The 23,420-nt window shown below is 44.5% G+C and overlaps 1 protein-coding gene across 1 annotated transcript in view; it reads left to right on the forward strand.

Annotated features, from left to right (window-relative positions):
* The first annotated feature begins 1,205 nt into the window (after nucleotides 1-1,205).
* Nucleotides 1,206-23,420, forward strand: part of ITGA5 (integrin subunit alpha 5) — a 162,046-nt gene continuing 139,831 nt past the window's right edge. Inside the window, exon 1 of the mRNA XM_075337176.1 lies at nucleotides 1,206-1,392. Coding sequence (XP_075193291.1) covers nucleotides 1,226-1,392 — 167 coding nt within the window. The 5' untranslated portion in view covers nucleotides 1,206-1,225. The remainder of the gene's footprint in view (nucleotides 1,393-23,420) is intronic.

Below are 23,420 nucleotides of genomic sequence, written 5' to 3' on the forward strand. Positions count from 1 at the left end.
GATTTTAAGACAGACCCTATTTTCACCAAAACCCTTTTAAACCATTTTTCTTCCTCTAAATTTGGGGTGCCACTTATAAAACGAAAAATACGGTAGATAAGAGTCTGTCTTGAATTAGATACATTTGGCTGCTTTATTACAGGATTACAGGAGCATGGCCATACCCGTCCTTGTATCTCGTCTCCAGTGAAGTGAATGGGAGCGACCTGTAATACCGCACCCGACCAGCACTCTCTTTTGGACAAAGCTGCTAATCTAAACCCCTAATTTTTATTTTTTACCCATTTCATTTGTTCTATTTATTACTTACTGAATATCATTGTGGGATATATATATATAGTGGCATGGTGGCTCAGTGGTTAGCCTTGCAGCGCTGGGGTCCTGGGTTCTAGTCCCACTAAGGACAACATCCGCAAGCAGTTTGTATGTTCTCCCCGTGTCTGCGTGGGTTTCCTCTGGGTCCTCCGGTTTCCTCCCACACTCCAAAAACATACTGATAGGGAATTTAGATTGTGAGCCCCAATGGGGACAGTGTTGCCAATGTATGTAAAGCGCTATGGAATGAATAGTGCTATATCAAATGAATATTATATTATTATCATATATATATATATATATATATATATATATATATATATATATATATCAATCAGTATTTGTAACACCTAAACACTACGATACATAGCAGAATGGAGGATGACAATCCCCAGCTCCTAATATCGCGGAGTTCATCATGTTTCCTGTACTCCATTATTAGGAAGCAGTGGCATTGTCCCTTTTTCCACTCCCCCCTGCCCCGTCCATTAGGGCCACTTCTTTTTCTCCTACCTCCATGTGCCTTTGATGTGAAATCACTTTACCTTCTCTCCAGTCACACTTCTGATTTAATTATCAGTTTACCAGAAACAAAGCGGTTTAGGATAATTGCATTAAGCATCAGCCTGTGGGACTTTGGGTTATTAAGATGCAAAATGAGAGAGAAGAGAAAACACACATAGAAGAGGCCTAATTAAATCCACATCCAGTGCCCAGAAGAGAGGATCTGTTCATTGAGAGAGGAGGTGGGGAGGGGAGCTCCTCCTCTGTCAGGAGGGAACTCCCTGCAGCTAATTTAGGAGGGGCTTTTCATTGGAGTAGTTTTTGGGTTTTTCAAAGTCAGTTTGCATCCTACCAGGTCCCACTTCACATGGTCCCTTCTCCCCAGTAAAGCCCTCAGCAGACAGCCATGCAGTGCCTTAAGGAGTGCCCCGTCTTGCTGTCAGCCTGCGTCCTCCTCACTGTCCTCTCTAGCCATGGATTTAATCTGGATGTGGAGCAGCCAGCTGTGTATTCTGGACCAGAAGGAAGCTTATTTGGTTACTCTACAGACTTTTACTTCCCGGATAAAGAAAGGTAAGTTTTCGTGATCAATGCCACATTTTTTTTTAATTTTTTTATATATAGCACCAACATATTCCGCAGCGCTGTACTGATAATTGTTACACTTTAGTCAATGGCTGTCCCCATGGGGCTCACAATCTAATTTCCCTAGCTCCCCAGCAGCCCTGCATTAACCCTTGGCAGCCTGTGTGGGCTCTTGTCATTGTGTTGTTACACTGTTGGCAGATGAGTGTGAAGTCTTGGAGGATGAGCATTGTGGCTTCTTGCTGGTTTCTATGTATTTGATTATATTGTTTCTTTGGCAGAGGTTTTTCTTCTTTTTGTTCCTGTTGCCTCTATCCTCCGCCCCTGTCTGTTCCGTTACTTACTCCCTTCCATAGTCTCATTTCCCCTCTCCCCACCACACACTTTTTTTCATGCTTCCTCTCCTGCAGACCTTCCTCTACCTTTGCTCCCCTCTGTATTTTGGTAGATTCACACTCCTTGTGTCTCAGCCCCCTCCTGTTCCTTACTAGTAACCTCCTATCTTTTGTGTCTGGCTCTGGAGGGGACCCTGCGCCCCATCTGGTTGATATTACCTGGTGATGACCCAACTCCCGCTTTCTTGTGCTTTTTAGGTACAAGTCTAGTCTGAGTGTGGCAGAATATTTTCCTCTGGTGGCTGTAAAGTCACATTTTGACCAATTCTTTGCTCCTATTGTGAATATAGGGGTTTAGTTATGGCTCCAAGTAGTGATTCCGGGGCTATGGGTACTGTTGGGCACTGCCAGGCATTGAAATGCTCAGTTGCCTTGTATATTAGGATTATTCTACTGTTTATGGTTGGAAAAGTTTTAATATAATATTTATTCATTTATATAGCGCTGTTAATTCCACAGCACTTTACATACATGTGCAACACTGTCCCCATTGGGGCTCACAATCTAGGTTCCCTATGAGTATGTTTTTGGAGTGTGGGAGGAAACCCACGAAAACATGGGGAAGAACTATTATTTATTATTATAGCGCCATTAATTCCATGGCGCTTTACATGTGAAAGGGATATACATAATAAGGAAAAGTACAATATTCATAAACAGTACAAGATACAGACTGGTACAGGAGGATAGCGGTCCCTGCCCCCGAGGGCTCACAGTCTACAAGGGATGGGTGAGGGTACTCCTTGTAGATGTTGTCCTTGGTGGGATTTGAACCCAGGACCCCTGCGCTGCAAGACTGCGGTGCTAACCACTGAGCCACCGGTGCCGCTCAAAAGTTTGCACCGCATCCACATGTTGCATTGAATGGGGTAATATCCTTGACATAATACAGATTGAAAATATCCACAATCTGACCAATATGCCTGGCACTGATATTTGCAGCAGATATGTGTATGGACAGACTGCAGTGTTCTCAGCACATGTGGACATACCCTAAAAAAGTTCCTAATAGTTGCTGTCAAAGGGAAACTGTCAGCTTATTTTACATATGGAGGTCATGGTCTGGCTGTGTAGGTGCTTGTCCCCCTAAGGGTGGGTGCACATGATCAGGACACACTGCGTCCTGGGCATAGCATGTCCTCTCTTGGGGGCCACGAGTGTTCTCCGCAGCGGCCTGTGCCCATAATCGGGGTTTGGGCCGCTGCTGTCTTTCTCTCTTCTCACTCATGGCTCCACAGCAATAAATTGACATGTTGTGGCTCAGAAAGCTGCATCGGAGGTTAGTTTTCGCTGCAGGCCAACAAGCATGGTGGGCATGGGATTTCTAAAAAAATCCCATCCACTGTGCTTGTACTGTACGACCCAGTAAAAACACGCTGTGTCCAAATTGCTGTGAACCCTGATCGTGGACACAGCCTAATAAATGTAATCCCTTTTTCTTATAGCTCTGATCTGCCAGTCATGAGAAGTCTACTATAGATAGATTGGAAATCGGGCTAGAAGTGCAGTGGGGGCTTTTCCAGAAGTAAAAATGTGTTGACGGGTTCAGTTTCCCGTATCTGTAGCAAATTTCATCACACTTGGTGACTTAAAGATGTTATCCACTACTCATTGATGGACTGTCCTAAAAGATAGGTTATCAATGGGGGAGGGACACCCGGCATCCCCGTCGATCAGCTGCTGTCATTGATGGCGACTGGAAAGGCTCCGTTTCAGAGATGCCCAGTCAACTGATAACCGCCTCCTATTCCTTTTGAATGGGAGGCGAAGGACCAGGTACTGGACCTATCGTATCAGTTGACTGGGCAACTCCGAAACGGAGCTTTTCTGGCCCCCTGCTGCCATCACTAACACCAAGGGCAGCTGATCGGCGGGGGTGCTGGGTGTCCGACATTGGAAACCTATCCTTAGGATAGTCCATCAATGTAAAAGTAGTGGATAATGTTCATTCTTGAGCTGTGATATTATGTGACTTGTACCGTGTAAGAAAATCAAAGGTGTTGTCTTCTGGCCTTAACCCTACAATCGTCCATGACTAGAGATGAGCAGTCGGACAGACTCGACTTGGGTACCTAGTATAATGGAAGTCAATGGGAAACTCCTAATTTTTTTTCCGGAAGATCATGGTAGTGCTCACTCATCACTACTCATGACCCCTTGAGCACTTTGATCTGGTTCTACCAGTGTATACATGACTATGCCCAGTGGGCTCTCTGTGGGCGCAGGACCTCTGAGGGAAGCGAGTTCTTCTCAACACAGCTCAGAGCCACATGAGGAAAGTGAGTAATAATGTTTAACAGGACAGCGCTTCCTGAAACCGGACACGCAGCAACAGTGAGGATTGTGTCCAGCCCCTGTATGGCACCCACAGGAATCCGGAGTCAAGACTTCACTGACATAATGCAGGCGTTGTGAATGGGAATCTGCCGAATATGTTCTGATACACAAAATCTAAATGTGCTCTACAAGGTCTCCGATCTATTGGTTAGCGTATTTTCCCAACATTTTTAATGCTAAATAATGCCTTATCAGCAGTTATTGAATCTTTTGCATTTTCAGATATTTAGTCTTGGTGAAGATTCACTTCTGGACGAGGCGACAACAGAAAGGTCACTTTAGGGTGGTCAGAACTGTAGCACCCATTGAAGGTTGCTGATCACCACAGTTCATGTGAAAGTTTCCTACACACTAGGGTTGTCCAGAGACGACTCTGGGGGAAAAACGGATCCACCGCAACCACAACAGAAAACAATGCGCCCATTTTTGCTCTATTGGTTTTTTCGTTATTACAAATGGATGACCATTGAACATGTGAACGGAGCCGAAGATAAATGAAACCACCAGACGTTTTCCATCCGCTTCTGCTATGAGTGCATGGGCTCCATTATTTAATAGCTAACGACAACCAGCTTTTCCTCCCAGAACCCCCTACCCTTACACGTGTTACCATGTTTTAATGTGGAAAGCAGAGTAGGCCACTATCAAGTGCATAAAGACCAGACATGGGAAATGAACATGCCTGGTCCTTCTATCTCTTGAGATCATCTTATGGAGACTATGGTGAGGCGCTGGTCGCGTTGAGATCTACGGGTTCAGACCACTTTGCTCTGTGTGTTGGCACATTTTATAGGGTTTCCCCTCTTACATAGAAATTCCTTATAAACAAAACTACAATGTTTACCATGGAATGCCTCATTGCTTTAGCGTTCAGGCGACTCTGGGTTGGGATGTCATCCCTTCCAGTCCCAGGAGAGACCTTTGGCAGAGCTGGGGGAGGGGAATGATTCCAGTGATAAGTATTGCTCCATTCTTCTATAAGGACCTATGCCCTCAGGAAACTTTTCCAATGTAATGGAGACCCCTTTATGGATGAACCCACAAGCTCCGTATATTTCTTCAACTGACAATACGTTTATTTTATTTCAATGAGTCTAGCTCATGAAATGGTCACAGGAATTTCGGCCACACAATCTTCAGCATGTGAACTTGCCATTTTAAAGGGAACCTGTCACCACTTTTTTGGCCTATAAGCTGCAGCCACCACCACCAGGCTCTTATATACAGCATTCTAACATGTATATAAGAGCCCAGGCCAGGAGTATAACATAAACACTTTATAATACTTACCTAACGGTCACGCGGTTGACCATATGGGCAGATAAAAGTATTGTAGTGCGCCTGTGCAGGATCTGCGAGTGTGTATGAAGCAGCCGCGTCATGCACCGTGGCTAGAGAAGGAGAACAAAGATGGACAAAAGAGGCGACAACGGAGACGCCCATATGGCCCACCGTGCAACCGTTAGGTAATTATTATAAAGTGTTTTTTATGTTATACCCACAGCCTGGGCTCTTATATACAGCATTCTAACATGCTGTATAGAAGAGCCTGGTGGTGGTGGCCATAGCTTATAGGCCAAAAAAGTGGTGACCGGTTCACTTTAAGGCCCTGTGCGCACACTGCATTTTTTTGCCGTGGTTTTTGCTGTAGAAAAGGTGTGGTTTGTGCTGATGACTTTCTTGCAGTCCTTCCCCAGCAAAATCTATGAGAAATTAAAAATGCTGTGCACACACTGCGTTTTTCTACCTAATAGGTTTTTGCTGTAGAATTTCTTCAGCAAAAAGAAGTAACATGTCACTTCTTTTCCACAGGTACCTGTGGTTTTGCCATTACATAATGGTTATAAACCGCAGGGACCAACCTGTGGCAAAACCGTGGGTGCAGAATTCTGCCAGAGGGTGCAGATTTTTCTTGGTCATTTTTCAGTGCGCACATGTGGCGCCATGGACAAGCCAGGGGCCACAGGTAACACACACACCCCCACCCCCAGCAGTTCACAGCAGACATCCCCAGTGACACTTGATTCCTTTCCTCGGGCTCAGACACACACCAGGTGGGCGGAGTCAGGAGATGGAGACGCCCACCCAGGAGTTTAGCTGGCCTGAGGCAGGAAAGAAGCCCAGTCAAGTCCAGGGAGAGGAGGAGAGAGAAGGTCTGCAGGGAGACAGAAGCAGACAGGGGCCTAGGCTGGAGCCTAAGGCCCCCGTGCAGAGAGTGAGGCAGACGGTAGTGGCCGTCTGCGAGAGCCGGGAAGACAGTTGGTGGAACCGTAGGTAGCCGGGGCTGGGCGGTGGCCCACCGGTACTGAATCGGGGAGCCAGCTGGAAACCGGATTGCAGGAGGAGCGTGCAAGAAGGCGAAAGAGAGGACTTACATTACCAACCTGGGGTCAGGGGAAAAAACATCGCAGCCGCCTGTGGGACACGTCCAGCCAGCCGTGTGTTTTACCGAGAACTGTGTCATCATTACTGGCTGAGTGAGTACCACCGTGCCGTGCGGCACAGCGCTGCCCCCACGACCCTGCACCTCGCCAGGCCTCGTAGCCCTACCCCATCACCGGGCCCCGGGACAACAAACCCCCCCCCCCCCCCTTACCCACGGAGGGAAAACAACACCCTAGCTGCTCCACACCATCGCTCCCGGGATCCCTGTCCAGAGCAGCGGTGGTGTCACAACCTCAACACAACCGTGGGTGGCGTCACGGACAATCTCCCTTCTCCCTTACCTAATCCCCTTTTTACTGTGGAGCCTGGGATCACAGACCGGGATACGCCACCATGATACCCACAGAAGTGGCCCGGATCTGAGTACCCCTTATCCACGGGCGACACACACAGGGCCTAAGGCTTACGGTGGAGTTAGCGGGCACCTTTGGCACCTGAAGTCTGGATGTTATTGTTCAGTGTTGGAACTGATTATAATAAACCGCATTATGTACATGTATTTGTAAAATAGGAAAACTATTGTATGCTGCTATGGAAATGTAAAAAAACAAAATATGGCAATCAAAATGGTACAACACAAACTTTGTATAACACACAGCTTTCCAGGGGACAAAATTTGTTTAAAAAAAAATAAATAAAATCCCACTAGTATACAACTATACATGCACCCACTTGTATCCAGTGCAGGCCGCTCTATGATCTGCACAGACAAGAAGCAGGGATTTCAGCACCTGCCAGACCTCTGTAGCCTGTGATTGGATGGAGCAGTCAGGTGACTTCAGCAGCGGGTCATCATAAAACATAACCTAATGTGCTGTTTTCTGGCTTCTAGTGGAAAGGTGACATCACTGCTTGCTTTCTATACATAGACCAGATAATGTATGGGTTTCTTTGCTTATACTTACCTTCTGGAGGCTTCACCCCTATCTCTGCCGCTCTCATCTGTCTCCTGATTTGTGACCTGCCAGCTGCTCCAGTGTTTCATAGAATGGTGCTGGAGGTCACTCTTTAATACAAGTCTATGAGAGCCTCGTTCTGACTCTCATAGAGATGCATTGGGAGCTTGTGACGTAATCTATGACTTCTGGCCAGTCATCAGTTACTGTCACAAGATGATGACGCTGGACGAGAGCAGCGTCTGTAAAAGGTTGATCATGGAGAACCTTGGAACCACTGTATGGTATTAATGAATATAATTTGGAAGTTATATCATCCCACAAATCCCCATTGAATTGGAAGGGAAATTAGAGACAGTATATCAGGAAAAGCCACCGAGGAATGGGGGCACCGATGTAATTTAGGGTGCGTGTGACGCAGGTCATATCTCCATTGATGGGTAGTGGAAAAGGATAGATTGAGGGCTAGCTTACTAAATTATTGCCCCTACTTTGAACACTAACAATTGATTTTCTGTGGATGTAATTTTTCTATACAGGTTGCATGCAGTAAGACGGTTCCATGATTCTTTGGTTTTATTATTTTTGGTTTTTATACTATTGGTCACGGTGTGGAATGGTTTGTCTTGTGAATTCTAATGAAATTTAGAATAAAAGGTTTTTTTTTGTTTTTTTTTTTTTTACTTTTATAAAATTAGAATTGAGGTAGCATTTCTGACAACATTGAATTTTTCTACCTTTTTGACCCTTTAAGCGCTGTATAATGAGTCTTTACATACTTTTTAGTGGTCAGCTCGGATGTATATGTTTTGAAACCGAAGAAAGTAAAGTTTATAAAATCGGCAGCATCTTGAGTGACAGCAGCTGAGGATCAGATAATATCTGGGGGTGTATTCATAGTTATCACCTCACTCTGTTTAGAATTAGCATAAGTACTGTACAAAACTATTCACTTTTTACCTTGTAGGACCTGTGTGACGTCATACCCATGTGACCAGAAGGGGTGGGGCCTCAGCCAACAAAGCTTATAGCACAAAGCAACCTTTTTCTGTTGGCAGAGGCCCCGCCCCTTCTGTCACATGGGTATGACCTCACACAGGTCCTGCAAGGGGAAAAAGTGGATAGCTTGTATAATACTTATGCTAATTCTAACAGAGGGAGGAGATAACTCTGAATTACCCCACCCCCAGATATTATCTGATCCTCAGCTGCTGTCACTCAAGAAGCTGGAAATTTTATAAACTTTACTTTCTTGGGTTTCAAAACATAACATAAACATCCGAGCTGACCACTACAGGTCTGTAGCGAATCGGCCTGATGGTGCCAGTATAGCACTGGCTTTAGGTTATATTACAAAAATCCTGATTGGTTCCCTTTTTAATCACCAGGGTTTAAATGCATCGCACAATGTCTAACAATACCATTATCTATCATGTATGCAAAAAGCACCTTAGGCATAAGCTTGGCTTGGTACGTTTCCCTCACCTTTTTTAAAATGGGTACTGAACAATATTTCATATACAGTATCATATCAGTGGGGAAAACTTTTCGCATCATACAATTGATGCAACCTTGGTGGAGGACAATGAGGTATGGGTGCCAACACCATCTCCAAAGCGGGAAGAATTGTGCATTATTAGACATTGGGCCTACACATGGGCTGTCTTCGGTCTGTGGCTGCCCCTGGTTTGATCGATGTAGGTCCTACTGCTTGGCTTCATACCATTGCAAGGGTAGGGAAATTATTTCTTCACTATTCTTAAATCTATAAAATTAATGGTGCAGTTAGATGAGCTGGTAACTGGCAAACAAGCATTCATAGGAACTCATTTTGATGATTGTCATTCCATGTAAACAAGACAGTAATCACCTGATGAGCAAGAAAATGGCTCAGAAGTTACGTCTGCTGCCCATGTGAACCGGTTTTGTAGAACCCCCTATTGGCCTGAAATCTGCCTGTGGTAAATGTTCTCATAGCTGATCGCAGTACTCAAGTAACTTACGCTATGTGTCATCCCTGTATTCAATGAATGATTGATGCTGCACAGCTTGGCCCAATTGTCAACTTCATTCAGTTATTCCGATACCAATCTTGTGGGCACAAGGGAACAAAGATAAAAGGATCCAGTTCCACTGATCTAGTAATCGGTGGGCTCTTTCTATGGATGGCTGATCATTTTTGTAGACTGGGATACCACTTTATTTCCTAAACATATGAACCCAACAAAGACAGATTTCTGTGCTGAATCTTGCTATTGTGAGTTCATTAATATAAAACTATGAGCCTAAGCTTACTATATTAGGAATTTTTAATTTTGCCATTTTTAGTATCCCACAATTTTCTGTTGAAGCTCTTAAACCTCTTTGATATTCTTGACCACATGACATTGGCCTATTCCTGAGGGGAACGTCTCTGAAGTGGTAGAAATAATTGAACCCCAATCTGTAATTCTTTGCCACAAAATTGGCATCTTAAATTTTGAGGGAATGATGAGGGTGGAGGTTTTGAGACTGTATCTGGCAGTACGTGGCTGTCTGGTGGGGCTTCTACATTTTGAAGGAATGTCCATGAATAGACTTGTAACGTGATCGGCTCTCCATGCCGTTCATCGCTCTCTGTAAAATGCTGGGATCCCTTAAATGCTTTTTTTAGTTTCAACTGAATATCTCCTCTGTGAAGAGAATGAGTAATGACGCACACGGGTCCTTCCTAGACCCGCCAGGTCATTTATCTGGCGGCCTGTACTTTCCTCTTGCAGAGATCAAGACTACAATTCCTCCTCCTAGAGGGTCCGGGTGGGTTCTTTGTCTGGCTGGCAGCATTTTTGACAGGGGGCAATAAAACATAAGATCCTTGTTGCTTTACTATTTCTTTGGGAATGTGCTCTTATCAGTATAAAATGATTTATCAATACAACATACATGGCTCCTTTGCTTTTCTTTGGCCACCTTTTCAAAATCTGTACCTTTTTTTTAAAGAAATATTACACTTTAAAAATAGAATAATATATCATACCTCTAGCTTCATAGTGGTATATGTTTAGGAAGATCTAAAGGCCCCTTTAGATGAACCAATAACCGGAAACAGGTATTCGTTAGGTTTACACAAGCCAGTAATAGGCAAATGCTCTATCGGTATCATCTGATGGACAAGTATCTGTCAGATTGACCTATTAATGTGTAAAGGGAGAATGTGCTGCCACTAATACTCTGTTCTTTGACCCGGATGCGGCCTGCAGACCACACTTTGCCCAACCCTGCCAAAAAAATGATTATGTACTATATATAATATTTATTTTACAACTGCATACACCTTATTGGATTTACACTGATGTGCAAAAAGGTAACAATGTTTTGAACTTTTGACTTTCAGGCTCCATACCTTACCATCCACTACAGGTTTGAACATGAGCTTACCATCATTTTGTAGATTATTTGGCTTGAAAATGTTTAGCATATGATTTAGTTATGCAGATTCTTGTCATGTCACAGTATTGTTACCGTTTTTTGCTTCTAAAATTCTTAATTTTGTATTTATTTTGTTAATCCACGTTTTGGCTTTCAACACTTGAATCCTTGTGGACATTTAAGCATGTCTAGACAAATCCGATGCCAGGTCTCTCCTACACATTGTCAATGTTGGTGCATACTGGTTGACTCACTTGGGTATGTATACAGCTTTTTCTTCAACTCTACCCACAAATATTCGATTGGGTTGAGGTCTGAGCACTGTGGGGGCCAATCCAGCAACTCTACTTCATTGTCATTAAACCGTTTCTTTGACAATCTTGATGTATGCTTTGGGTTGTCCTGCTGGAACACTATGTCCTCATTTTCATACCCATAGTACTTGAGTATACGAAGTAACGTGCAAAGTAGGATGCTCACTCACATAGCTCTGCATTGAAATAATCATCAATCCTGGTCTAGTATCCAACACCTTTTGGCTCAGGCTTCCTCCACCAGTCTTGACAGTTCCCACAATTTCTCAATCCATTAGCCCCTTTTCCACTTGTTTGTTTCAGATCCATTTGCACCCATCAGTCTATTGACTTTAGTCTCATCGCTCCAAATCACCTGTGTCCAATCTTCTACTGTCCACTTTTTGTGTTTTTTTTTTTTTTTTTTTTTTTTTTTTTTTTTGCAGACTTGAGGCAGCGATAATAAAGTTGAGGCTTCTGTACTTTTATGTGTCACAATTTCAGACTTGTGTAACGTGCATCACACGACGCTTACATAGACGTCTGTGATCTCCCTATTATGAAGCATACGAGTCACCTTCACTACCGTGTTTGCATCAGAACTGATAGATCTTGTGATGAGCCGACTTGTTGACTCCGATATTTTGCCTAGATATCACTTTTTGGCTTTTGAATGGATGGACGGACTTCATTTTGTATTCTCCCAACTGTCATTTTCTTGTCAGAGATCCCCCTATGGATGAGCCAAATTAGGTGGTTTCTCTTTTCTTAGGAAATTTTGGCTGCTCCTCAATTCAAACCAGTGACCTGAGAATCAACCAAATAAAACACTGAGCTATTAGAGAATGTGAGAACAGGTTGTAATTTGTAGTATAAAGGAAGAGAATTTTTTTTCCACCACCAGGAGCAAAACGGTAACAATGCAGTGACATGAGTTGCAGGTCAACAGGTAGGGTTACATTTGATGCTGTAATGGATGATGAGCTATGGAGCCTGAAAGTCAAAAGTTCAAAGCATTATCTTCCTGCTCATCAGTGTACTTGCTTATGCTGAAGTCAGTCAGGAAGCACAGCGGGTCCTTTACATCTAAGCCCCGTCTCTGCAAATTTGCAAACCGCAGTAGAGTGGGCCTATACGTATGTAAATCGCGCCATAACTGCCCCTGTTTCTCTTCTCTGCAGCCATCAATGGAGTGAGTTTTCAACAGTTGTTTAGGCCCCACCTCTTCGTGGTCCTGGTGCAGCTGCATCAGCAGTATGTTGTCCCCTGGTTTAACAGTCTGCATTTGCCCATATAAAGGGACCATAAAAGTATTTTATAATGCTGTGGGAATTAACTCTATTTAACTGCCCGACAGGGAACAATCACTTTTTCTTCACTGGGTGCAGCTTGTTGAAACAAACTGTGCTATATTTCCTTTCCCTGGGGCCACCACAGATTCTACTGCACCTCCCAGTGTCCAGCATTGGCTGGCTCACTATCAACCTGACATCGGTGCTGCAGCCAATCAATGATCTCAGCAGCTCAGCCCGAGTAGACAGAATGCCTCCTTCACAGCCACAAAATTTACTAATGGGCTGCCACACTGTTGACGTGACGTTGGCACTACAGCCAATGGTGGACTTAAGAAGTAGCGATGAAGACTTACGTGTGTGTGTGTGTGTGTGTGTGTTTTTGTTTGTGTTTTTTTTTTGTTGTTTTTTTTTTTACCGTTTAACTTGTAGTTATTATTCCGCAAAACAGGTTTTATGGATTTATTTACTTAAGCTGTCTAAAAGTCCCACTATACATTAGGCTATATAATCTGTAAAGCACTATATAAATGAATAAATGCACAAATCCACATCTACCTGTGGCCAAATATATATTTTGTAACCCAGACCACAGCATCATGGACATAAAATTGCTGGTATTGAAAGGAAATTTCAAATCCCAGAGAGACAGGAGACTCTGGGAATACAAACCTTTGACACATTCAGGGCAGGAATGAATGTGTCCCATGGATGTATGTCTTTTTACATCAATTAAGAAATGTGCTCCTCAGAGCATCTGGGGGCATCACAGCTCTCGACCAGACCCCAATCAGAGGACAATAAAACTTTCACACTGCTTATCTATGAACTGCTGCAACATTTATGGCCACAACAGTTTGTCCCCTTGCCATGCTGATAGTTCTGCTTCACATAGCTTGTCTTTACTGCTCCATTCTATGTCCTATTGTGTATAAATATGTGACTCTTCAGATTTTGTGTTATACTGAGCCTGAAGAAGAGACCTGAGTAGTCTGGAAAGCTTGCTATTATTACCATATTTTCAGTTAGCCATTAAAAGGTATCAACCACTGAGGACTTCAGTTCTTTGAAACTATTTTTTTTTTTTTTATCTCTACTGGCTAACACGGTACAAATATATATTTTGCCTGTATCTAAATAAATAATAAAATGAATAAAAAGTCATCTAAACTCAATGACTTCAACAGGACTAAGAGCCCAATGTGTATATGGATCTCCCGACTGTCCCCTAACAGATTGCCAGATAGGAGGATCTGGCAGTTGGAATTTAATCACTTGATCATTTTGTTAAATAAAGATATACGAGATAAACGGGCAGCAGAATTGTCCTAAAAATATAACCACTGGAGAGCTCAGCAAAGCCAAGTGTCCCGATGTATGGAGGAGCTGGGAGAGATGGCGGTTATAAGGAGAGCCGTAGTTTGGCCTACTGCTGCTGTGTACAGCTATTTTAAAGACGTTACTCAAAGGAATCCGGCTGTCGAAAGCTCTGTGTCCACTTCAGACAATAAAAGACTCAAACATTTACTACATGGGTCCCGGGATTTCCGTTGACTCTATATTATCTAGTCCCCACATGCACCATTACCTACAGTGGGGTGCCGATCGCTTTTGGATATCTAAGCGAATGGCTCTGTTGCCCAAAATAACCTTTTCATATCTCTAAATTTGAGTTGTACAGTATATATAAATTATGTGCCAGGAATGGAATTAGAACCATAAGGAGACATCTGTTTTTAAGATGCCAGTCTTGTTTGTGATTTGTTTTTTTTTTTTTTGTTTTTTTTTTCTGTTTGATCCTGGCAGAATCCAAAACTGCTCTTTTAAATAAAACTTTTTCATCCTTCTCGGTGGTCAATTCTGAGCTCTCATATGAACTAATGGAGGGCTGTGTATGTGTGGTCACCATCCCACCAGATAGTGACTCTCAGCAGAGCCCTGCTCTTGGGACAGATGCAGGTCTCACCACCAGAGTCACATCTATCTTGCATTTGTCGCGGGCGGGGAGGAGGGTGTCAGCACACCGCGCTCACCCCTTCTGCTCGGGTCCGGCGGCTGCTCAGTGGTGGCTCGAGCCGTGGGCCGGATCCCGGGGGTTTCGCTAGCGGCGCTCCTCGCCCGTGAGTGAAAGGGGGGTTTTGGGGTGTTGGGATATTGTCCGTGACGCCACCCACGGTTGTGGTGATTGAGTGTACACCACCGCTGCTCTATGTGGAGGTCCCGGGGATGGTGAGGCGGAGCAGCCAGTTGTTGTGTTGTCCCTCCGTGGGTAGGGGTTGGTGATCCCGGGGCCCAGTGGGGTGCAGGGGCGCAGGGGCAGCGCTGTGCCTTGCGGCATGGAGGTACTCACTCAGCCAGTAAACACGACACAGTTCTCGGTAAACAAACGGCTGGTTGGACGGGTCCCTCGGACGGTTCACGGTGCTGCGGTTCCCTGCAGTTAGCGGTGACGGTCTCTTCCCTGCACCTTTTGAAATGTTTGTTTGGTAGCGATGGATTCCCACCGGTTACCCGCTCCCCGACTACAATCTGGGCCGGAGGAGCTCCACACTTTGCCCGCAGGCGCCGGCCCTGGGAAACTGGTGCCTTGGCGGTGGCGGTGTTTCCCCGTTGTGGTTGGACCTTTGCCGTCAATCAGGACTTGCTTGTTGGGAGATCTACGTCCCCTTCACTAACGGATTTAGCAATTTACAGCGACTCCAAGCCTTGCCGGGATCCGAAAAGCCCCTGCTCTGGTGCTGACTGCCCTTTGTATCTGCTCCAGACCACCGGGCACACAGCCAACGGGGTCCTTCCAGTAACCTCCAGACAGTCCCACTGCAGACCTTCACCGCCGTCTGCTGACCTTGCTGGCTCCGTCCGTGCACACAGCCACAGACCAACTTCAGGCTTTCTGTCACTTCCACTGATGTTTCACTTCACTCTAGCTCCCTCCTGAGCTACACTCTCTAGCTCTTCCCTGAGCTGACGGGCTAATCTTGTTTACACAAGCTCACCCTGGCTAAACTGCCTGGTACTTCCTGCCTCCAGGGCTGTGAACTCCTAGGTGGGCGGACACCAACCACCTGGCTCCACCCCCCTGGTGTGGACACCAGCCCCTGGAGGAAGGCAACAAGGATTTGTAGGTTAGCTGGTGTACCTGCAGGGAATGTGGGGTGTGTGTGTGTTGTTGTGACCTGTGACCCCTGGCTTGCCCAGGGCGTCACGCATTTATGACCCATCCTGTGGACAATCCCTTTAAAACGAGTTGTCTTATTGACATCCACTGGCATATTTGGACTTTTTTTTTTTTTTTTCTTTTCTTTTATGGATACCACAGGAATTTCCCTCCATGACGAAGCAGATATGTATGACTTGGTCGCCTATTTATTGTGCTGCCAGATTGATCTGCAAACTTCAGTGGTTTCCTATGGGAAATAAAGGGGCAAAGAACATGCTGTACTAGTCAACTATTTTCTCATAGGAAAATGTTTTAAGTTGTTGCATGATTCTGTTGTGATAATTGCGCGACGTTTCCGTTAGTATTTTTGATGTAGCTTTTTTTAGCAATTCTGCACCTACCTACAGTATTAGGTTACTTGTGATTTTTCATTTTTTTTTTTATTCTACCTTTTGTAGTTTAAAAAAAAATAAAACATTTTAGTATGTCATGTTTTTTAAATTTACAAATGCTTGTTTTTGTGTGGGTTTTTTTATTTTATTTTTCTAATTTTTATATAAAGCCAACATACTCTGCAGTACTTTACAATTAGGCAAGGACATGTAAAGGACTAAACAAAATAACATAGTACAACCGTTACAGAAGGAGTAAGAGCCCAGGCTTATAATCCTATAAGGAAATAGGGATGACACAATGGGTAGAACGTGCTTGTTGCCATCATTTTATAAGGGTTTTCCTATACAGCTGCATGATCCGGTCATTAGCCAGAATCGAAGTGCAGTTATCTTGTGCCATTCGGTGCATGGAGCATGTGGAGACATTAACATTTTAGTGAGTTGAGGTAATGGGCCTGTTTTTAATTAGTTGGATGGTTTAGGATAGTGCATTCCAGAACACCGGCACAGCACATGAGAAGTCTTGGAGACAGGTTTGAGGTCCAGATTAGATCAGTTGCAGAATGAAGATCACTGGTAGGGTGATAGACCGAAATGAGGGGTGAGATAGTATTCTGTAGTGGATAGGCAACCATTGTAATGACTGGCACAAGGTGGAGGCATCGGTAATGCGACCTTGGCTGCTGCATTCAGGACGTATTGGAGAGGAGGAAGTTTGGTTAGGAGACTGATCAGTAAAGAGCTGCAGTAGTCCAGATGAAAATGAATTAGTGACATTTTAAGTTTTGTTTTTTTTTTTTTTGTTTTTTTTTCCTCCCTGTTTTAAAGGTAAGAGAATTTATTCTGGGAATGTTACCTGCATTTTAAAAACATGAGTTAGTGAATGATTGGATATTTGGAATAAAAAAAAGGTTCTGTCAAATTTCACCCCAAAATAGCAAGCATTCAGCTTGGAAGTTATGGTTGAACTGCTAAAGGTAATTGAAATATCGGGTATAGGTCGATTAGTATAGGGAGGAAACTCAAGAAGTTCAGTTATGGAGAGATTCTGTTTGAGATAGAGGGAGGACATAGTGTGAGAGACAGCGGACAGACAATCCCTGGTGTTTTGTGTTAAGGTGGAGGTGTTGTCAGGAGAAGAGGTGTATTGGGTGTCATCAGCATAGATGATTCTGCAAACCAACTCTGCTAATGGTGTGTCCAATATATAGGGAGAAAAGGAGGGGGCTTGGGGCTGATCCCTGAGGAACCCCGATAGTAAAGGTAAGAGCAGAAGAGAACATTGTCCTTGAGGCTCATAGAGCAGAGCATGGTGAGGAGAAGCTGCTGATCCAGTGTCAAAGGCTGCAGAAAAATCCAGAAGCTACAGTAGGCAGTCGTGACCGTTGGATTTTGCTGTTAATGGGTCATTAGATACATTGGTAAAGGCAGTTTCAGTACAGTATAAGGCCCTGTGCGCACTTACCGGATTTTGCCGCGGATTTTCTGCGGATTTGCTGCATGTTTCACTGCAGAAAATGTTCATAACATCTCTGCAGTGAATCACCAGCAAAACCTATGGGAAAAAAAAAATCCTGTGCGCACTACGCGGATTTTGACAGCTGCATGTTTTGCTGCGGGATTCCCGCAGCAAACACAATTGCATGTCAATTCTTTTCCGCACGTCGCTGCGGGATTTCACTCCATTGACTGCCATGTAATCATGAAATCCCGCAGGGAGCAAAATCTGTGCGGTTCACTGCGTTTTCCTGCGTTATTCCCTGCGGTATTTCGCGGTTTACCTCCGGTAATGTACATCGCTTGCCTGCGGTTTTGCAGGGAAGTGATGTCATTATGACAGGAAGAGGAAGCCGTGCAGAGTAAACACACACATATCAGACACACACAGACATCACAGACATAGAACACAGACACATAGAACACGCATAGAAAGCAAACGGAAATATAGAAAACAAAACACGTGGGCTCCGCTGTATATTTACCGTCCAGCCGAGGTAAGCACACAGCGGCGGCCCGGTATTCTCAGGCTGGGGAGGGAGAGGGGCAGGGTTAATGTCCCCCGCCTCCCTCCCGCAGCCGAGAATATCAGCCGCAGCTGCCCCGGGACTGTCTCATGCATTATGCGGCAGTACCGGAGTGTCCCCGGCTCTTCCTGCTGCCGTGATGCAGTGGCAGTCAGGGTAATACAAGGAGTTAATGGTGGCAGATCGCCGCCACTAAGTCCAGGCTTGATCATGGCAGCGTCTATGTGACAGCTGACATGATCAACCTGTAAGTAAAGTGAAAAAACAGACACCGAAAAATCCTTTTATTTTAAATAAAACACAAAAAAGCCTCGTTCACCCTTTTATTAATCCCTCCCGAAACCAAGCTCCGACGTAATCCACAGCTCCCGCATAATCAACAGGTCCTGCGCTGCTTACATCCAGCCGCGACTGACACAGACACACTGCTGAATTCAGGCTCGCAGCGAGACAGCAGAAGTAATTACCGGTCATTTCCCACGGCCGGTAATGTGAGCTCCCTGCCGACCGTGAGAAATGCAGCGATCTGTCCTCTATCCCTCTATCCCTCTATCCCTCTATCCCTCTATCCCTCTATCCCTCTATCCCTCTATCCCTCTATCCCTCTATCCCTCTATCCCTCTATCCCTCTATCCCTCTATCCCTCTATCCCTCTATCCCTCTATCCCTCTATCCCTCTATCCAAGAAGGAAATTATTTTTTTTTTCTTCAATGTGCTTTATTGCATTGAATGCAATAAAGGACATGTACCAACCCGCACGCGGCAAAACCGCAGCAATACCGCAGTAAAACCGTGGCAAACCTCATGCGGTTTTCGGGTGCGGTTTGCCACGTTTTTTTACCGCGGGTGCGGTAATCTTTGATTACCTGCGGAATTTTCTTGAGAAAATTCCATTTTCCAATGCGCACAGGGCCTATAGCGCGGAAACCAGATTTGATACTTTTTGATATGTATGACTTTTGACAGGAGCCCAACAGGTCCCATAACCACCTTTTTAAAGGTGTGCATTATAAAGAGCCATTAGACTGCAAAAAGTCCCACTGTTTTTGCACAGGTCCCTCTTCTCTCCGTCCACCCCTGCTCAAGAGATTGGTGTAGTATAGAGCACATGTCTGCAGTTCTGCCATGATTTACTACGTTTTGTTGTTTCAGTTGCCTTGCTGTTGTGTTTTTACTAGGAAGATCTTGTTAAATCTATATGGTTTACCACCTTTTGAGCAGAGATGTAGCAATAGGGGGTGCACCTGGTGCCTAAGAGACCCCACCTGTAATAAATGGCATATGGTAGATGGGGAGATTGGTTTAATTTGGTACTGTAACTCAAAGCAAGATGTGGTCTGCTTTTCAGGGCTGTAATGTTGCCTTGGTGTACGGTAAATACCATACACGAGTGTTGTGATGTGAAACGTAAAAATTGGCGGCAACATTTTTCATAGAAGTCTATTTAGAGTTACCGGAAGATTCCTGAAAAGTGGTCTGTGTTTACTGTGTGTGTGCTTTTTTGTTTAAGGTTTTATTTTTCAGAAACTGATACTTTTGATGCACATTTCCCATAAACTGAGCAGTTTACAATTGTCAGAACTACGTTTTATAGGATCGTAAACTAGAAAGCAAACTGTAAACTGATCTGGCTAGTGGTCCAAGTGTGCTCTTGACTCTCTAGATGACGACTTACAACTTTTTATTATATTTTGAACCCTTTCCTAAAATAGTCAATATTCCTATCCTGAACTTACTTCCTTATAATTGCAGAACGATTCTGTCCTTTATCTGAGACTGCAGCACACTGTGGGTAGTTCTTAACACTAGAAGTCCCAGAGAGGGGTCATTTAACATTTCTACCTTTGGAACCCAGAGATGGTTCAAATGACCTGAAGGATTTTAGCTAACATTCTATAATCACCGTCTTTTTGTTCTGTAATGAAGGCCATTACTGTCGCACCACAGGAGGTTGTTGTTTTCCATTGAGTTTAGCCATTTAGTTTCTAGTTAGTTCTATTCAGTTTATCATCAGTCATTTGACCCTCTTTCGGGACTTCAGGAGGGAGCTCGAAATTTCTGTGACTTCTAGTGTTAAACAGCTGTAGATGAACCTTTCTTGAAAGTTGAGTAACTTACGTACTTGAACATTTCTTTAGGATGGGTTCATACACTGTAAATAAGCTTGTTAAATAAAGCTAGTTTTTGTCAACTTCGCCCGTTGCATTGCAGTGGATGAAATCTCCATGGGGGTCCGGTAGCCAGAGAGTTCTGATGTGGATGTTGGCCTGGGGTCCTTTTTTGTTCCACTCTGCTCTCGATAGTGTGTCTATAAGGCTTTATTGCCAGAATGATGTTCTGGACCTCTTGTACTTCATGTAAAAGAGGACAATCTCAAGTGTTAAAAATCTGTGGCCCATACAATAGTCCCATATGAACATTGCCTAAATCTACCTTATAACCGCACCTTTGGCTGCAAAATTGCCCATGCTGTAGTTGTCATTTGACTAGAAATTCTCAAGCAAGTGTTCTACTATGCTTTTTTTTTTCAGAAGCCTAGATTTATTTCCTCTTTTCCCCTTTTTCTTATACATGTGGGAATTCTGTCTCTCCACCAGGCTGGAAACCCTCTGATTAACCAAGCAATTAGTTACACATTTCTCTTTTGTGTAGTGTAGATCATGTTTAGCCGAGGCCAGGTTACAGACCTCGCCAGGGATAAAGCCGTGGGAACGGTCTGATTAGTTATCAGTTGGGGCGTGGGCAAAGCTAAGGTTGATATCAGCACATTGCCTGTGTTATGTTGTACAGTGGCAATGGGCTGGCACTGAGGCTTAGCCCGTTAACGGGAGCTTGAGTAAAGTAACTTCTTGCTCCTGTGACTTTGGGTGGTCAACAGTTGTCCCACTTCACACGTCAGATGTTTTTCTTTGCATCCTGTTATTTCAATACTTATAGACCATGTTGATGGAGGCTACAGTAGCTCTACTTTACAATTTAAGCTGCATTCACGTTATTACAGTTTATAAAGTCACCAATTAACCACTGATTTGTAAAATCGCTACAAATGTTGGTTTCCATCTAAAGCCTCAAAAAACGGGATTTTGACAAAACGCTCAATGGATCCATTTATTATAACAAGACAGATGTAGTCGCTGTGTAATGTTTGGCCTGTGTTCTGGTTGTGTGGGGGCTGTGTTTTCTTTTGTTTTTGTTTAGGAGGCGAGACAGGACTTAAAATAACTTTTTCGTAAGTTTCTAGGAGACCCCCTGATCCATAGCTCAACATACAGCATTGTGTAAAAGGGAACCAGTCTGACCGTTTCTATTGAAGTGAATCTGTCAGGTTTTTGCTACCACCCCAGTGTCAATGTATAATCAGATTGGGTGTGCTGGACTGCCCAGCACGTGACGTTGTAGTTGATCAATGTAATCACAAGGTGATTAATCCCTTTTAGTTTAAGTAAATAACAGCATAAGGGAGGCATAGTTGATTTTATTTTTAGTTTAACCCCACAAAGCATGCTGTCCTCAGATTACATAGCAAAAACCTGCTGACAGATTCCCTTTTTAAGTTGGTTAAAATACGTTCAGAGGACTGAGCTGCTGGAGATGATCAATTCTTCAACAGTGATGTTAATAAATTGTTCAGAAAGATAATGTCCTCCACGCATTATTTAGGTTATCTGTTGTACACCGATTTTGAAAAATCGTGGCTATATTTTATATGGAAATCTGGGTTTAGAGGCCCTGGTTGGGATTATTGCTCTTCCCAAACACCCGCCTCCCTGGTTCTGCTCCCTCCCCCCCCCCCCCCCCCCCCCCCCCTAACGAGCCCACCTTCCTCTGCTTGACTGCCTGACCACTTACTAGCCAGTGAGCCATCAATCCAGCAAAGAAAAGGAGTGGGGAATAGTCAGGGAGGCAGAGGTGTAAGAAGGGCTCTGATCATGCCGACTTTGCATATCAATTAAAACAGTTTATTTTTCTTTTCTGGGCATTACTGCGCTCATTCCTCCCTGTTAGCATGATTAACTCCCAATAGTTGGCATGAATTCTTAGGCACCTGATTGGAACTGAACTGCTCCTTTTAAAAAGGGAATCTGTCAGGTCCAATATGCATACAGAACCACGAGCATTTCTGGGTGTATATTGCTAATCCCTGCCTAAAGGTGGTGTCACACACAGCGACGACGACGACAACGACGTGCAGGGAGCAGGGAGCCAGCACTGGCAGCGTGAGAGCACAGCGCTTAGCGCTTGCTCCCTGCACATGTAGCCGGATTATACATCGGGTAATTAACCCGATGTGTACTCTGGCTAAGAGTGCAGGGAGGCAGCGCTAAGCGGTGTGCTCTCACTGATCTGCCTGTTTGACAGCTCACCAGCGACCATGTAACGACGCAGCAGCGATCCTGATAAGGTCAGGTCGCCCGTCGTGATCGCTGCTGTGTCGCTATGTGTGACCCCAACTTAACTGTCCCTGTATACACTAGATAGATAAAGAAATCTATAGAAAAAGTATTTCTAAAGATTCTGTATGAGATGCAAATGAGTGCAGGGACTAGTCGCAAGGGTGTTATTTCCACCAACTAGTCTATCCTCTCAGCATGTCCACAGGGGTTTGCTAACATGCTATTCAATGCCCAGCGGTGACGTCTGGTTTAAGCTCGGTACACATGAATACCCAGCACTTCAGTCATGTGCACTAGACCTCTCTGAAGCCGGGGCGCGTACACCCGGCATCATACTGCGCATGACTGGAAGTTCCCGGCATTCTGATCATGCGCACAGAGCCTAAACCCAGAGTTTGAGGCGGTGACTCAGGTACTCACATCACAGCCGATGACGCGATCTTTAGAAATACTTTTTTCTAGAGATCTCTTTATCTTTGCTAGTGTATAAAGGGACGATTGGGCAGGGATTAGCAACATGCACCCAGAACTGCTCATGGTACTGGGTGCATACGTGTCGCCCCAGGGATGCTGATCCTCTTCAGGGACGCCACAGGGTTTCTTGTTCGATTTGGCAACAGGTAAAGTCAGTTTTTATATTTTATTTGTCGTGATGCCACACACGACTTGCGGTCAGGGATGTAGATGTCTGGGGCTGATGGGATCTGCAGCCAGATAGTGTAGCCTCCCGTGAGTGAGGCAGGCCCCAGGGGGGCTTGGGTGAGTAGGGTAGCGGTTCCCGGAATAATTCAGTTTCAGTCCAAAAAGTCTTTCAACTCGTTTTTACTCACTTTGGTGTTGTTGGGAGCTGACCCGGTCGATGCTGTGATTAACCAGGTAAGAACCAGGGCTCCTTCGGGTCAGTCTGAGGGTAACCAGTTAGCTCACCTTCCTAGCTCTTCTTTATTTATTTAAATAACCCCTGACTTGAAGTACC

This window comes from Anomaloglossus baeobatrachus, chromosome 2 (genome assembly GCF_048569485.1).
Source record: "Anomaloglossus baeobatrachus isolate aAnoBae1 chromosome 2, aAnoBae1.hap1, whole genome shotgun sequence".
NCBI lineage: Eukaryota > Metazoa > Chordata > Amphibia > Anura > Aromobatidae > Anomaloglossus > Anomaloglossus baeobatrachus.